We start from the raw sequence: 16,773 nt of genomic DNA on the forward strand, positions 1-16,773 counted from the left end.
TACATTAAATTATCATTATTGTTATTTTCTGGGGGAGCCCCGTCGGCTCCCCAGAGCTATCCAGGCTGAATGGATATGTATAACTTTCTGGCATCAGTGAAAGTGCTTGGAGTTCTAGCCTACCGGGGACCACGAGCCAGAACCTGGCCCCCTCAGAGAGGCACGAGGAGCAGTGGCCTATAGAAACCCCCTTGTGGTTGGGAGGATTCTATGTCTGTCATCGACCGGGATAGGCACCCAGAAAGGTAGGCGCCCCAAAACAAACACCCTATTCTGGTGAAAATATTGCTACCGAAAGCCGAACGAGTGGACAGAACTCCCCAAACAAAATTGTCAAACTAGCATGTCATCATCATGTCGCCGCGCCACCGTCTGCGCACCGCCCCCCCCTTCCCGGGAGGGGGAAGGGGGAGCCCCAGACCCTCCGCGCCGTCGATCCAACTAGCAGTTCATGGCTGATCGAATTACTGGCTGGGCCACCTTCCACAAGTCATCTTGGGTTCTACCTCCGCTGTGTCCTTTACTGCTCGGTACTGGGCCGCCCTTGGAGTCTGCTGGGGTCTTATTGCCCTGGTTTGTCTCTGGGTAGGTGGTAGTTTTCGTCACTGGTAGGGGCGCGGGATACCACACAGCTAGTTTTCACCAATAACAGCGGCCGGCTCTGTTCCGCCTGGGTACGTTGTCATCTTGTGGGGTTTTTCCTTTTGTTTTTGCCTGATGGGGGGGGGGGGCGCCAGCCTTTATGGTCCCCCTTTACTGTTCTAGGTGTTTTTATTTCGATATTTTTTGTTGGTGGTACTCCCCGCTTGGCCCCCGTGAGTGGACACGTTCCGGGGGTTCAGCTTTTAGAAGTTCGTTTGGTAGACTTGGGCACTGGTTCACGGTACCCTGCCTGGGCTTCCCTTGGGCGTGTACCCAAGGCTGAGGGCCCTGGGAAACCCCACGGGGGCTCCGTGGTCCCATGGGTGTGTTCCCGGAGTCCCCCCTCGCGTCCTGCGAGTTTGACGGTTTCTCTGTTCCCTTGTCTCAGGGTGACGCTCACCGGTTGTGCCTCCGCCATGATGCCTGTTGGGTCATTGTTTCTTATGACCCGGAGTCGTGTGATGGGTGTTGTCGGTACGTGCTCTTGTTCACCCAGGTCACTGCTCATGATAATCGGGTGCAGGCGGCTGCGGCATTGCTTGCTAGGTGTAGGTTGCTGCAACGCTCATGGTTGTTTGTGGCCCTGGATGCCCAGAGACTGCCCTGTTTTGGTTGTTGGGGTCCGGACTTGGGGGTGGGGGTCGCCTCGGCTCTGGCTCCTGCTCTTCGTCCTTTCCCTTCTGTTCTGCACACTTCCTCCTAGGTCCGAACCGTAGGCCTGTTTCGAGGCTGGAGCGGGGTCTGGTTGAGTTGAGACTCGGGCGGTCTCAGGGGATTTTCCTCTTCCGGGGTGGCGGCGGATGCATTCGAGTCGGTTCCTCCAGCCGTGCCGTATGGGTCAGATAAACCTGTCTTCTTAAAAAGAACGTCGCTTTTGGCCGTTTGCCCGTATGGCCGAATTTGGACGTAATTTGAAAATGAAAAAAAAATGAAAATAAATTTAGGATTTTTTTTTTCAACAGTAAGTTAAGGGTCCTCTGATGGGCAGGAAATTCTCATAAAGTTTCAAAACGGTATGAAAAACGTTAATTTAAAGTGTCCTCTTATAACCTCTGCGCGTACGCCGGACGACTCAAATAGAAAACGGAACAGAACGTCACATTTGTGAGTCGATTTCATTTCAAATTACGTCCAAATTTGGCCATATCGCGCATACGAGCCAAAAGTGACGTTATTTTTAAGAGGACGGGTTGGGGTCTGACCAGTGGGCTCCCTTCCTTAGTGTTTGTACGGCTGCCCCGGCTTTTCCTTGTCAAGCTGGGACTTTGGGGGGTGCGGCTTGGCCCCAGGTCTTGCCGTAGAGGTTCTCGGGGGACCTTGGCCCCGTTTGCCCCTCTCGGGTCTTTGTACCCTTGGTGAGGGGCTGGCAGTTGTGCAGACGGTTGTGCAGTTTCCAGTCTCTCCTGGGCTCTATCTTATCTGCGTTTGTTCTTGTGGGTGCAGTCTGCCTCCACCACGTAGCATCCTAGTGCTTTCCGCTTCCTCTCTCTTCTGTCATTGATCAGGTTCTTTTTCATGTTTGTGGCTCCTTTGGATACTCAGCGCCCTCCTGTGTCCCCTTGTGCACACGAACATGAGGACATAGGAACAAAGGTAACTGCAGAAGGCCTATTGCTAGTTTGATAATTTTGTTTGGGGAGTTCTGTCCACTCGTTTGGCTTTCGGTAGCAATATTTTCACCAGAATAGGGGTTTGTTTTGAGGCGCCTACCTTTCTGAGTGCCTATCCCGGTCGATGGCAGACATAGAATGCTCCCAACCACAAGGGGGTTTCTATAGGCTATTGCTCTTTGTGCCTCTCTGAGGGGCCCAGGTTCTGGCTCGTGGTCCCCGGTAGGCAAGAACTCCTAGCACTTTGGCTGATGCCAGAAAGTTATACATATCCATTCAGCCTGGATAGCTTCGAGGAGCCTCCGGGACTCGCCCAGGAAATGGTTTCATATCATTAAACGCTGTTTTTTTTTATATTAAATTTACCCACTCTTCTTTCTACCGCTCTTCCCAGATTTTCTCCCACTACTGTTCTTCCCTCTCCCCCTTCCTCTTCCCAGTTACATTTCTTGAGTTCCAATATGCTGATCTGGAGCCTCTTACAGAGATTTGTCAACACCTGTTGAAAAATAGAGGTCCTCTGAAAGAGGGTGTATCCAAGGTTCAGACCTGTGATCACGACTGTGTATACACAAGGCAACTACAAAGCTTAGTGTGAAGAAAGCAAACGTTGCTCCAAGTTGAATAAATAATACACAGTCATCACACTTTTGAGGTGGTCCAGATTTCTTGTTGGTATCTGTAAAAAAAAAAAAAAAATAGGTATACTTCTGGAACAGCACAGATTAAAACAATAACATTAATATATTTGGGCAAGATAGATTTATGATGCTATGAAATACAGGCAATATGTATTGACAGTGATGTATTGATAGTTTATTCTAAACTTGTGATAGGAAGGACCCAAGTGCAGGATAAGTCACTGGTGCCAGTGCTTGGCCCATATTTTATCATAACATTACTTGTGTAAATATATATTTAAAGTTTAACACAATAGTTAATATTCATTTGTTGATCCTACACCTCACTGCCATTACTTATAGCATTTGTAACGTACGTTTATGTTACGTTGTTGGGTTGATTAGATACACAGTGTTTAGCGAGTTTCATATTTATTTAGTAGTCCTGCATACAGCAGTGTCGTAGACGTTGAGACGAAGCCTGGAGCAGAGCAGAGAGCTGAGTGAGGCCGGAGTCGTGGAGCTCTATGTGGTAGAGCGTGGCGGCTCGATTGAGAATTGAGTGTCTGAACTCTGGGAGCGAGAGCGTGGCGGCTCGATGCGGTCGTAGTCTGCTGTCTGCTCTGTGTCGAAGCTGTAGCGTCTTGGGTCGATTAGGAATGTACACGCCGAGTGCTACATTGTTGACTGAAAATTGAACTGTCTTCTATTCATCAAATCGTTGCTTATATGGTGATTACACCTCGGCTTCCTTCAACAAGGCGAGACGAGTATTACCTGTAATTGGGGAAAGGATTGTAGCTTCTGTAATTAGTTATGTTATTAAAATAATGAGATAATGGGGCGAGTATAAGATTAACTCGCTACAGGACTCCCCCTGCCAGGGAATGGAAGAAAAGCAATACATAAAAAAAACAAAGCTACTGTTCCCTGGGTCGCTGTGGAACATGTAGTCCGGTACCAAAAAATGCCGGCAGTGTGTGTGTGAACAAGCTCGATGTAGCAGGAGAGAAGAATGTGCTTGATTGTTGCGTCCTTGGGTCGCTGGTGGGGCATTTAGATCCGGGGCGGATGGGCTTGGGCACCAGGACAATAGGAGGTAATGTAGGCACGCAGTTAGGACAACGAGGGAATCACTGCTAGAGCTGAATTGTCCTGGAGGCGACGAAGTCGGAAACGCAAGCTGTAAGTCTTGTACTGCGCAAAGTGCTCGAGTCGGCAGATGAATCTGACGAAAGAGCAGCTGTCGTGGGAGTCCCTGTAGAATAAGCAGCGACAGAGAGTCGGCAGGACAGGCTGTAGCTCCCACATGATGTAGTTGCTGATGAAACTCAGATGAGTAACACTCGCTGTGCAGCAAGCTGTAGTTGATGAAAATGCCGTGATGAACGCGATGAAAATCATAGCTATGGCGAGGGTGTTGGCAGCGTTCCATGACAGGTGGATGCGGTCCACAGCGAGCAACAGCAGTAGAGGTCCCGTGAGAATCCATGTTGTAGTCAGTCGTGGCTGGGTATCGTCGAAAATCTCTGGGGTCACCAATGTAACGTACGTTTATGTTACGTTGTTGGGTTGATTAGATACACAGTGTTTAGCGAGTTTCATATTTATTTAGTAGTCCTGGATACAGCAGTGTCGTAGACGTTGAGACGAAGCCTGGAGCAGAGCAGAGAGCTGAGTGAGGCCGGAGTCGTGGAGCTCTATGTGGGAGAGCGTGGCGGCTCGATGCGGTCGTAGTCTGCTGTGTCGAAGCTGTAGCGTCTTGGGTCGATTAGGAATGTACACGCCGAGTGCTACATTGTTGACTGTGAAAATTGAACTGTCTTCTATTCATCAAATCGTTGCTTATATGGTGATTACACCTCAGCTTCCTTCAACAAGGCGAAATGAGTATTACCTGTAATTGGGGAAAGGATTGTAGCTTCTGTAATTAGTTATGTTATTAAAATAATGAGATAATGGGGCGAGTATAAGATTAACTCGCTACACATTCTTTAACACTATTACATTAAATTATTAAACTTTTCAATATTTTGAATTTATTATAGACAAACTTTATGGAATGAGTTTATACTGTAAAACTCCTAATATACTGTTATGAAGCAACTTTAATATAAAGTCATAGGAAAACTGAGTTAAGCAGGAGGTTCCTCCCTTTTAGGCTGCACCATATGCTGTGATACACTGGAGTTGGCACTGCAACTGCATTGCACCTTTTGATTTACAATACAGAATTTTACAAACTTTTGCAACTTTGCTCTGCCATTTCCATTTCTAGTTCCTTCAACTCCTAGGGCATACCTCAGGCTTTTTTGGAGGATTAGCCATGTGACAATTGTTACTTTGGGGAGGTTGCACTAGTTCTAAGAAATGTAAACTCAAGTATCTTACTACACCACTTACTATCCAAACTTGACTAATGGTTGTTGGCCATCTACCATTACTTTTTGCCTTGTGAATCCATTTTTCATCCATATTTTTTTATTTTTTAATTTTAAGATTTCTGCTAAGCTATCCCATTGCCTCTATGGCTTAACTTCACTGATTCTTTCCATCAGTCTTCAGCTCCGGGCTTTAGTGGGCAAGCCCACTCACTTAAGGCCCGTGCACTCTGCCGCGCCCCCCCCAAAAAAAAGCCTGGGTCCTTTGACAAAATCTTATTTCTAGTAGCATTCCATACACGCCATCCTTGTCAGTCATTTTATTTTTAGTTTCAGCCTGTCATTTTCAGGAACAGCCCCCTCCATGGTGTCACCTTGACGTGGCGAGGAGCTCACGTACACTTGAACAGTGGCTCTGTAACCTCAACTAATGGCCAACCAGGTAGTTACTCAATTAGGCAGCTCCTATTATATTTGTCAAGGTAGTTCTGCTTTATCTGTTTCCCAGATATCTAATTTCAGAGAACCCATTATAGCATTGTGGTACTTTACGGTTACTGGCTATAGCCTATAATTTCTGTTAGTGATCATATAGCTAAGTAATTATCAAAAGAAGGCACCACGCCAGGAAGAATATGTAGTGGGATATCGAAAAGGGGTTAAATATTCTAGATAACAATAAGAGAACAAAAAGACATTAAGACGAGTAATATCAAAAGATATCCGATTCACCAAAGGGGGTCTATCGTGGTATAAATGCCCCTGAGCGATATGAAGGCAAGACGCAAATCCTGAAAACTGGGACAAGGTGGTGCACAAATGTTGAGGGGGTAACATCACGGTAGGGAACCCAGCAAAATTCGACTTTTGATATAGGAGAGGTAAGAAGTGGCTAGTATTAGATTTCAACCACTAAGATATAAAGGGTTAGACTCAAGAGCCATGAAGTTGACCACAATGATGAACGTTGACGTCAGAAAGGCACCTAATGAAGAGCATAAAATATTAAAAGTTCCATTGTGAAGATTGGTAATCTTTCGGGGCAAGCTAGACATTGTTTGATCAGGAAAGACAACAGAATAGCCCCAACAGTCGGTAGACTGACACGTCTGTGAATAGTGTCCGAGTGATAGGAAGATAATTAGTTTAGTCAAGGACAGGCAGCCTGTGTATACACCTGTATACATTAGGTTAATGTCGATATATATACCCCGCCCCACCTCTTATGATATCCTTTCCACTTCATTGGCCACGTCCGTTGTGTGAAGAGACTGTAACTAAGGATCTCAGCCCATTTCTGCATTTTATGGTGTCGAGACTGTTGGGGCGCATCGGATTCCTCGATCGTCGTCGCCCCTCTCCCAAAGGTCGAACTACTAACCTTCCCCAGGATGCAATCCCATAAATGTTGAACTCCCGAGTAATTGTTTACTGCTAGGTTAACTGAGGCATCAGGTGAAATAAAACGTGCCCAACCATTTATGTCCCCGTCCCTGGGTTTCTCAAGTGTGAGCCGAGAACGAACCTAACGACTTCCTAGACCCCCCTTTTTTAAAGAAAATGAGTCAATATTTTGTAGTACTAGTACCATTAGCCTTCACCATGCGAGTCAGAGCCCTGCAAAACTTCACAAGTGGAACACTCCATGGAGGGCCAGGTTGGAACACGTGGAGAGAGACTGTTGCAACGGCAACCTAGACATCTTTCATACTTACAGAAAATGGAGTGGTGAGAAGACATAGGGACCCCCCCTCTTCCTGTGGGGGTAGCAGTCAAAACACGGTATAAGCGGGAGTGGTGGTGATGTAGAATCCTCGCGAGATGAATACAATAACAATCATGGCGCTCCTGTCGAGACAGGACGCCGGTTTCAAAATACAAGCTCTAGGTGGGGAACGAGACAAAAGGCGCCAAGATCCGAGACGTAATCCAGTATGGTGCAGAGCATCAAAGGGTCGAGTGAGAGGTAAAGGAATAATAGGCGGGCCAGTCATAATAGAGTTCAGACAAGTGGTAAATAGCAGTGTGTGTGTGCTTCTATTAGCTCCACAGGGAGTAAGGGAAAAAGACAGTAAGGGCGAGACATGGGTGACAAAGACAAACGGGTGGCAAAAATCAACCCCAGAAGTTTAGAAACATCTTTATACAGAAGGGGTTTACAATAGAGCAACAACGGGGCATGAGAAACATGATTCAGAATATAAATCAGAACGTCTTAGTTGTAGAGAACTTAAGAAAAAAAACTTAAAAATAGAAAAAAAGAATTCAAGCCATGATGCCCAGGACGACACATATCAATCTTATGTTGGACTGAGACAATGGCAGGAGGAAGACCATTTAAGGTAACCAGGAAAAATTGTAGAGTTCAGAAGACTACCTTGGGGAACACCTTCATATTATTGAAGTCAGAATATGGTTAGCGAGGCTTGATACCATAGAGGACGCTTTGGAGGAAGAATGATAGATTGCAGCTAAGGCCAAAAGTGTGTTGTTGGACAAAAATACTGCATCTCCAGGTGGTGTCACTAAGCTTTTTTCGAGTCTAAAAGAACGTCAACCTCTGAGGTACTCGCAGCAAAAGCGATATGAATGTAGACCTTCAAGCCCACTAAGATATCAGGCGTGCTGCAATATTTACAAAAACCAAACCTAGAGGGGAGAGGTAGCGATATGTTCCAAGAACCACACGAGACCTTCATTAACCATACATTCAAAAGTTTGCCGACAACTCGTTAGGGAATATGGCGAAATCCTTTTGGGAGGTCCCGAATGGGAACAACTGACCGACGTCACTCCTCGAGTATAGTTATATATATTCAGCAAATACCGAAAGGTGCAGAGGGAGATGATAATAATTCATCGAGTCGGGAGACAGGAAGCCAAGTTATACATACAGTGGTGGTGGTGGAAACTTGAGATTTCCCCAAAGTACATTTTGTTTTATGTACTTCCCTTCCGAAACAGGATAATAGATTTAGGCGTTTGTAGGCGTCAGTGTCTTCCAGACCTGCTTTGAGTGTACAGCCGAGCAGTCTGAATTCCACCAGGGGAACGCATTTCCACGTGCTATGGGAGGTATAGCGAGGAACAGGGCTGAAGACAACATCTATTAAGACGTGAAAAATGAGGGGGAGCGAAGGAGAGGCAGATCAGGAGGGCTGGGAGGTGCTTTGTGGAGGCTTGAAAATTCCAGTACACTTTATTAAACTGCCACCAAGGGGAAGAGAGACGACGGAAGGAACAACCCGTTCTCGCAAATTCGTAAAGTCAATATTGACTTATTAACTACGTGCATAGGTGATATACTAAACATAATAGATACCCTTAAAAAGATTCATAGAAAACACCAACCTTACCTAACCTTGTTAGTATCTTAAGATAAGCATCTTATTACTTCGTAATTACAATTATTACTTAACCTATACCTATTATAGGTTAGGTAATAATTGTAATTACGAAGCAATAAGATGCTTATCTTAAGATACTAACAAGGTTAGGTAAGGTCGGTGTTTTCTATGAATCTTTTTAAGGGTATCTATTATGTTAAGTATGTCACCTATGCACATATTTAATAAGTCAATATTGACTTATTAAATTTGCGAGAACGGGTTGGAAGGAAAGTAAGGTTATGAGCATGGGGAAATGGCCATTTTTGAAGGTTATCGAAGACACTCCATGTCGGGTCTACATAAATGGAAGAGGAGCAGAAAGCTCAATACGGGAAAGAATGCGAGTGCTCAAGTCTACACGAGTCGGCTTGCCGGAATTCAGGAGAGAACGGAAAGAGGGGGTGAAAGGTTCTAAAAAATAAAAAAGTCGAGGATATTTACTACAGCAATTGCCCCCTGAGGGCCTGCCGATAGTTAAAATAACACAAAAGGAGCATAGGTTCCAGGAACGAGTCTAAGAGGTGCTTAAAATCGGGTGAGGGAATATATATGGAATTATACTGGTATATCTTTCTCTTCAAAATTCTGAGCCTCTATCTACAACACACTGTCCTCTCCTCACTAAGCAAGTGACTGCCAAAAGATTAAACAACCCCTGGCTTACAAGTGGCATACTTAAATCAATTAACAAGAAACGTGAATATGAAAAACAAAGGATTGGCCTAGTTACACAAAAAGTAGTTAAGAGATACTCATCAACGCTTACCAATATAATACGAAGAGCCAAAGTTTCCTTTTATGAGAATAGATTTAAAGAGGAAAAAGGAAATATGAAAGTACATGGAAAGTCATCTCTAACATCCTAGGGTCTAAACAACAATCACATAGGAAGCAGATAAAAACTCTCCAAAGAAGGTTACACACTTGCAACAGACTTAGAAATTGCAACTGGATTTAATAGTTTCTTTTCATCAATTGGTACTAACCTTGTCAGAAGACTCCCACCGATCCAAACACATGTAACTACATATCTCGCCGGCAGCTATCCTAACTCTACTTCTTTTACCAGTCAGCCCATTATACTCCCATCAGTATAAAACAAATGTATAACACTGACATTTTGAGATGTATAACATTAGAAGCTATTGACAGTCATCTTCAAATTCTCAAACCGACTGAATCCTATGCCTTTACTGATGGCTCTGTGCAGTTAGGCACTGGTAGAACAGGTTGTGCATGTGCAGTGTATAAAGAGAATGAAATGATCATGACTAGTACACAGAGGATGAACAACTGGGCAAGTACGACACAGACCGAGCTATTGGGTATTTATCTAGCCACTGAATACCTTAAGCTCAATGGTGGTGGAGTGATATTCTGTGACTCTAAAAGTGCTCTGCAGTCCTTAAATAACCCATCACAATGTACGTCGGAAGTAGCTTGTAATATTAAATGGAATATAATTTTTGCCAATGATAATAACTCTTGTATAAAATTTGTGTGGATCCCATCCCATGTTGGAGTTGGAAAACATGACTTTGTAGATCAATTGGCCAATGAGGCTTGCAGGAAAGAAAACATTGATTATGACTTTGGACTATCTAATGCAGTTATTAGAAACATACAAATTAAAGAAATTAATTCAGATTTAGAAGAACTAAGAAATGCCCAGAGACCTGAAAGCTGCAGTATTAAAAGTTATGACAAGTTTTGCAATAATAGGTATTTGTATGGTCAGCACAGTAACCGGACCAGGCAATGTGATGTAGTCATTGCGCGAATTCGCCTTGGCTATAGACACATCTGGCAGGTTAGTGAGGCTGAGCCACTACCAGAATATTCAGATTGTAAACTCTGTGATAAACCTTTAATGCATTCACTAGAACACTATATTGATGAATGTGAAACCGTAAAGGACTTTAGACCTCCTGGCCTCTTGTACCACCAACTGTGTAACTATTTTATTGACTCAGGTGTTCTGGACGACATCCTAACAATTTACCCAAAATTTGCTTGTCCATTTTAAAGAATGAAGAACAATTTTTATTTATATTACTTCTAAGCTGTATCACTTATGAACCCATCCCTGCCCTTGTGTGGCAGTGCACAATAGAAAGTTGTTTTCACGTATCCATACATTAAAACATTGATTGTAACAATGATATATGTGCGCTTCAGCCTACAGTTTAGACCTATTGTCTTATGTATGACCCTCTGTCCTGCGTGACAGTGAATACTAGCATTATCCTCACTTTAATAAGACCTATCAAAATCCTCAGATTAGGCAAAATTGTAATTAATTTTGTCAATAAAGATGTTAATAATAATAAAGTCAGCCCGACAGACATTATATCCATAATTCAATCACTTAAAGCCAAAGCTGGGAACATTAGTGAAATGCCATCTATGGTATATAAGAGTGCTGTCCCTGCTATTGCACTGCTATTCAACAAATCTTTAGAGTGTCATACTTTTCCTGAAATACTTAAAGCAGGAGTAACGTCTGTTCATAAAGGAGGCGAGACAACCGATATAAGCAATTACAGACCATTATCAAATCTAAATATACTTTCAAAAATATTTTAACAATTTATTTACAAACAGCTCTATTCCTACCTTGTAAAACTCTACATATTAAGTCCCTGTCAGTTTGGTTTCCGTTTCCAAAAGAGTACCACTGATGCCATAATTAGTCTACTTAATATGAACTACACAGCCCTTGACAAAAATCAGTTCCCAATTGGACTTCATTAACCTACGCCTTTGATACTGTAAACCATAACTATCACTTACTTAAACTTCACCACTATGGTATCCGAGGCCTTGTTCTGAACTATATTCGTTCCTATCTCAGTGACAGACACCAATATGTAGCCATCAATAATATAACTTCCCCCACTGTACCATTAACAGTAAGAGTACCATAGGGCAGCATCTTAGGACCTTTCTTCAGGACAGTAATTTTCCAAATGATTCTAACATTCTTAAACCTATACTATTTGCTGACGATATTTTTTCTGACTCCAACCCCCACACACCAAATAATATTGTCAATAATGAATAAAAAAAGTCACTCATGGTTGTCAACCAACAAACTCACACTAAACATAGAAAATACCTACTACATTTTATTTGGTAGTAAATCATCAAATCAAATTCAGCTTCATGTAGACAATGTTAACATTAGTAATAAAAAAATGTGGGAAAGACACAGACAAGAGACTGAACTTCAACACCCACGTACAACACACAGCTAAAACGGTCGGTATACTTTCTATAGTCAGATAATTTTTTCAATGTCTATCCCTATCTTACATATGGTATCTGTGCATGGGGGTTCAACCCCTGGAAATGACCTCAAGCCCATCATCACTCAGCAAAAATCTGCTATCATAACTAACAAACTTCAGACAACACACAGCCCCTTTGTTTAAGTCCCTTAACATGCTAAACGTACACTCATTCCACACATTCTCATGTGCTAGTTACGTGTACAAAACCTTGTTCCTAAATGCTAATCTTGATCTGAAACTTTTCCTTGATAGGTGTAATAGAACCCGTGAGCACCACACCAGAAGTAAATATATCTTTCATATCCCCAGAGTCAAACTAAATCTGTGCAAACACTCCATGCAAATAAAAGGTCACAGTCTATTGAAATCACTGATGAATTAAACAATTGTCCAACCTATACTCTATTCAAAGTAAAAGCAAAAAGTACCTAATTTCATCCTCTTAGTTTCCTACCTTGTGCTTCAAACTCTCACTATCTTGTACTACCCAATTCCCCAATATTAGTACTTATGACATGTATTTTTACCAGTGTAATCACCTCTGTCAATTTATATTATTTGTCGATATAAAACCTTGCTACAATGTACCTGTTGACCAGACCACACACACTAGAAGGTGAAGGAACGACGACGTTTCGGCAGTGGAAGGAACGTTAAACTGAAAAAGAGGGGATCAAAAGGAACTGCGTTTCGGATCAATAAACAGTAGTTAGCGGTTCCAACAAATGCTGGAGGATAAGATAGAAAGGAATAACCATGGAAGTGATCAGGACGGGCGCCAAGCATAGGTTCCTAGAGGTATGTACAAAGAGGCGAAAACCGAGATAATACACGCAAGGTTTATTACAGACTTAATAAAAACCCATGTAAATCCCATTGAAGAATGGGAAAAACAGAAATAAGAAAAGAAATTAAAGAAAAGAAATTAAAGAAAAGAAAAATCTAGAGCAACGATTCAAATTGGGTACTAGGCTACTAGGGTAGGTCTGAGTTGGTTGGTATAGTAAATCCACCAATGAGTTATGTTCAGAAGGTGGTAAGGGTCATACGCGAAACGACAGGTGGTGGTGTTGGGTCGAGGGAGTGGGGGCTGAGTAAGGGCAGACGACAATGTGTACTGGAATAGGGGGCAGCATCAGAGGTAGAAGCAACGACTACGGGGAAATTCCATAGGGAGGTCCGCTGATACCGCTACGAAGATAGTGCAGGAACAAAGACAGAGGAGGATGGAAGGACAGACAACCTTATCCGCTGGGAAGGAAGAGGGAGAGAAACCACGTTTACATTAATGCTTTTGGCACACCTGTCTGTCACAATAGTGTGCAACAGACTCCACAGTCTCAGGCGGGGAAGGAGAGTGGACGATACGAAGACGGCTGCATTTCATTATAAGGATTACGCGTTATAAAAATTAATAATATTGCTTATTTTAAAATAAATCTGAGTGTACAATTGAGTTCACGATAAATATTTGAGGTGATGAGGTAGATTCTTCATAAAGTGCAATAAAATGCAACTCTTGCTATGCATCCAACACAAAACTGAAAATTAATTCTTACTACGAAGTTTTGAAAAGTTCTAACACTCCAAGGTTTGAACTAGGTCACAAGAAACAAAGCAAAAACCTCAGTTAGATAATATTAGGAGCCTATAAATGGAATTCCCGAGTTAAAGAGCAGAATGTCCAAGTTAAATAAAAAAAATCCAAAGGCAAATTATTTGTGCAATGCTGAATCTTTCAAACAAACGTACACCATGCCAACCCCCCACGGTATAGTGGACAGTGCATGCCCACTCACGGTATACGGCTGTTAAACCAAGATAGTGTTTTAACCAATTCATGGAAAATCCTTGCGACATTTCACCTTAAAAAAACACGCAAGGTTTCAAATGTAATGTAGAATGGTATTTATTTCTTTGAACCGTAAATCTATTTAAAATGTTAAATTTTGCCCCGGAGGGCAAGTTTATTATTAGGCAGCGTCACTGGTCGTGTGAGTGACATACCACCATAGCAGAGTGTGCGCACAATCACTCCACAATGAGAAGAAAATCAGCTGGGTTGTCCATCTTGCCATTTGTAACTAAAAACAACTGGGACTTTTAATTATTATGTCAACACACAATCAAGGGATTAACAACTTAAAACTCACTCCTTAAATACTGTAAATGAAACACTTACCCTTAAATACTGCAATTGAAACAAAGGCTGGTGTGGCATTGGAAGGTTCACAGGTGTAATTTCCTGCGTCAGTATGATTGATGTTCCGGACTTGTAGCTCACTTGATCTGGTCTCTTCATCTGTCTTTACCTGATTAACAAATTAACAATTAAAAATCTTTAAAGTCAATCTCAAAATGACTGATATAAATACTTTTTTACAACCTGGACTGCTATCATGTAAAATTAATATTAAAAAGTGCAGACGTTTGGTTCAATTAAAGGGCTAAACTGTAAGGACAGTTTTAGGGACTTATTTGGACCTTGGAAGAGAGAAGGGACATATAAGGGTGGAAAGTGGAGGTACCTGTTGTGCCCTGCTTGGGAGGGATGCCTCATGAACGAAATAATGTTACCAGAGATTATGTGAAGTGTCTGGGAACGTCAGGTCTCGGCTAATTCACTACGATTGATTTATAAAGATTAAGCCACCCAAAAGGTGGCACAGACATGAATATCCCGTAAGTAAGTAATTATCAAAAGAAGGCACCAAACCGGGAAGGTTATGTAGCACCATCAAATGCGCAGAATAATCAGAGGGCGCTAAATATCACCAAGGATGCCAATACGAGAACAAAAACGCATAAGGCAAACGATATCAAAAGTATCCGAGTCACCAAGGATTCTATTGAGGGACAGGTGACCGCGAGGGGCGGTCGGAAAGCAAGACATACGCTCGTCCTGGAAGTCAGGACATTCAAGAAGGACATGCACGACCGTAAGAGGGACAATGCAACTAGGACAATAAGGAGCAGGGCGGCGCTCCATCAAGTGACCATGGGTTAAGCGAGTATGGCCAATATGCAACCTCGCCAGAGCCGTTTCCCATCGCCCGCCAGTTACGGTGGTAGGAGGACGGCCACGAGGAAACAACATTTAAGAGTACGTAGTTTGTTACCAGTAACAGACGACCAAGAAGCCTGCCAACGGGTAAGGACGGAGGAATGGATAACCGGGTAAAAGTCGGAATATGGAATACCTTTACGAGAGACGGGACAAGAGCGGACAGCTTCCTTGGTGGCAGCATCCGCACGCAGCATTTAAAGACACCAATATGGCTGGGAACCCAGCAAAACTCAACTGACTTAAATTTACTGTGAACAAGAAACAGCCAATGCTGGATCTCGACAACTACTGGATGAACCGGATTAAAGGACCCGAGAGCCATGAGGGCACTACGAGATTCAACAACAACTACAAAGGAAGACTGACAACGAGAAAGCAGGAGACGAAGAGCATAGAGAATAGCATAAAGCTCCGCTGTAAAGATGCTAGTCTCCGGAGGTAAGCGACACATATAAGTGCGATCAGGAAAAACAACAGAGTAGCCAACACCGTCCGCAGACTTAGACCCATCGGTGAAGACAGAAATGGAGCGGCAGTGAGAAGAAAAGTGCTCAAGGAAAAGGCGTTTTAGAACCGTAGGAGGGGTAAAAGCTTTAGTGATACGAGTCAAGGAAGTACAAAACCGCGGAAGAGGGACTCTCCACGGGGGCAAAGAAGGAACAACACGAGGAGAAACATTAGAAATATGAACGGAAAGAGAATCCTGTAGGCGAGATAACCGGACAGAAAGAGGGAGGTGGTGAAGAGGAACAGGAACCGCAGGAGGGGTAAAAGTTAAAGCACGACAGAGGCGAGAGGAAGGATGTTGTAAGGACCGCCCAAGATAGCGAAGACAGTAGCGATCACGGCGGTCCTGGAGAGACAGGAAGCCAGTGTCAACATACAAGCTGAGGACGGGAGTCGAATGAAAGGCACCAGAACTGAGGCGCAACCCAGTATGGTGCAAAGCATCAAGACGGCGAAGAGTAGGAGAAGCAGACGAGTAAGCAGGGCAACCATAATCGAGCTTAGACAGGACGAGAGAGGAATGTAAAGCAAGGAGAGTGCGCCTATCTGCCCCCCCCCCCCCAAGAAGTATGGGACAAGACCCGAAGGAGGGTAAGGGTCTTAGAGCACTCAACACGGAGGTAAGAGATATGGGGAGACCAAGACAAACGAGTGTCAAGGAACAACCCCAAAAGCTTCGCGGAATCTTTGTACTCAAGGGGATGACCATAAAGTGACAAAGGGGGACGAAGAACGACCCGTTTCCGCGTAAAAGTCATGGCACAAGTCTTAGAAGTAGAGAACTTGAAGCCATGATCGGTGGCCCAAGACGACACGGCATCAATTGCAAGTTGAAGCCGGCGCTGAAGGAAAGGCGAATCATCACCCTGACAGCAAAGGGTAAGATCATCGACATAGAGAGCGGAGAAGACACCTGAAGGAAGAGAGGAAAGAAGACCATTGAGGGCAACCAGAAAGAGTAGTGCTCAGAACACTACCCTGGGGCACACCTTCGTATTGCTGAAAAGAGGCAGAGAGCGGTACCAAGGCGCACCCGAAAGGAACGACGAGAGAGGAAGCTGCGGAGAAAGAGAGGGAGATGACCACGAAGGCCAAAAGAATAAAGTTGATATAGAATATGATATCGCCAAGTGGTGATATCAAGTGGTGTTCCAAGTGGAACAGGCACCACACCCAACCCTTCAGTACCTGGCGCCACTTACCACGGAAGACAGCCTGAAGAGGAGGTGGCGGAGGAGGGAGCACATGCACCACCGCCTCGACA

At 43.7% G+C, this 16,773-nt stretch overlaps 1 protein-coding gene across 3 annotated transcripts in view; it reads right to left on the minus strand.

The window, feature by feature from the left end:
- Positions 1–2,701: 2,701 nt before the first annotated feature.
- Positions 2,702–16,773, minus strand: part of LOC123774606 (limbic system-associated membrane protein) — a 30,031-nt gene continuing 15,959 nt past the window's right edge. The window contains exons 6-7 of one of the 3 annotated variants that reach the window (XM_045769057.2): positions 14,118–14,247; positions 2,702–2,931 (exon numbers count right to left, since the gene is read on the minus strand). In XM_045769057.2, coding sequence (XP_045625013.2) covers positions 2,732–2,931; positions 14,118–14,247 — 330 coding nt within the window. In that variant the 3' untranslated portion in view covers positions 2,702–2,731. Of the gene's footprint in view, positions 2,932–3,489; positions 3,650–4,561; positions 4,770–14,117; positions 14,248–16,773 lie in introns of those variants that run through there. The other 2 variants (XM_045769058.2, XM_069303942.1) reach the window with 2 other exon arrangements.

Source organism: Procambarus clarkii, chromosome 51, assembly GCF_040958095.1.
Source record: "Procambarus clarkii isolate CNS0578487 chromosome 51, FALCON_Pclarkii_2.0, whole genome shotgun sequence".
In the NCBI taxonomy this organism is placed as follows: Eukaryota; Metazoa; Arthropoda; class Malacostraca; order Decapoda; family Cambaridae; genus Procambarus; species Procambarus clarkii.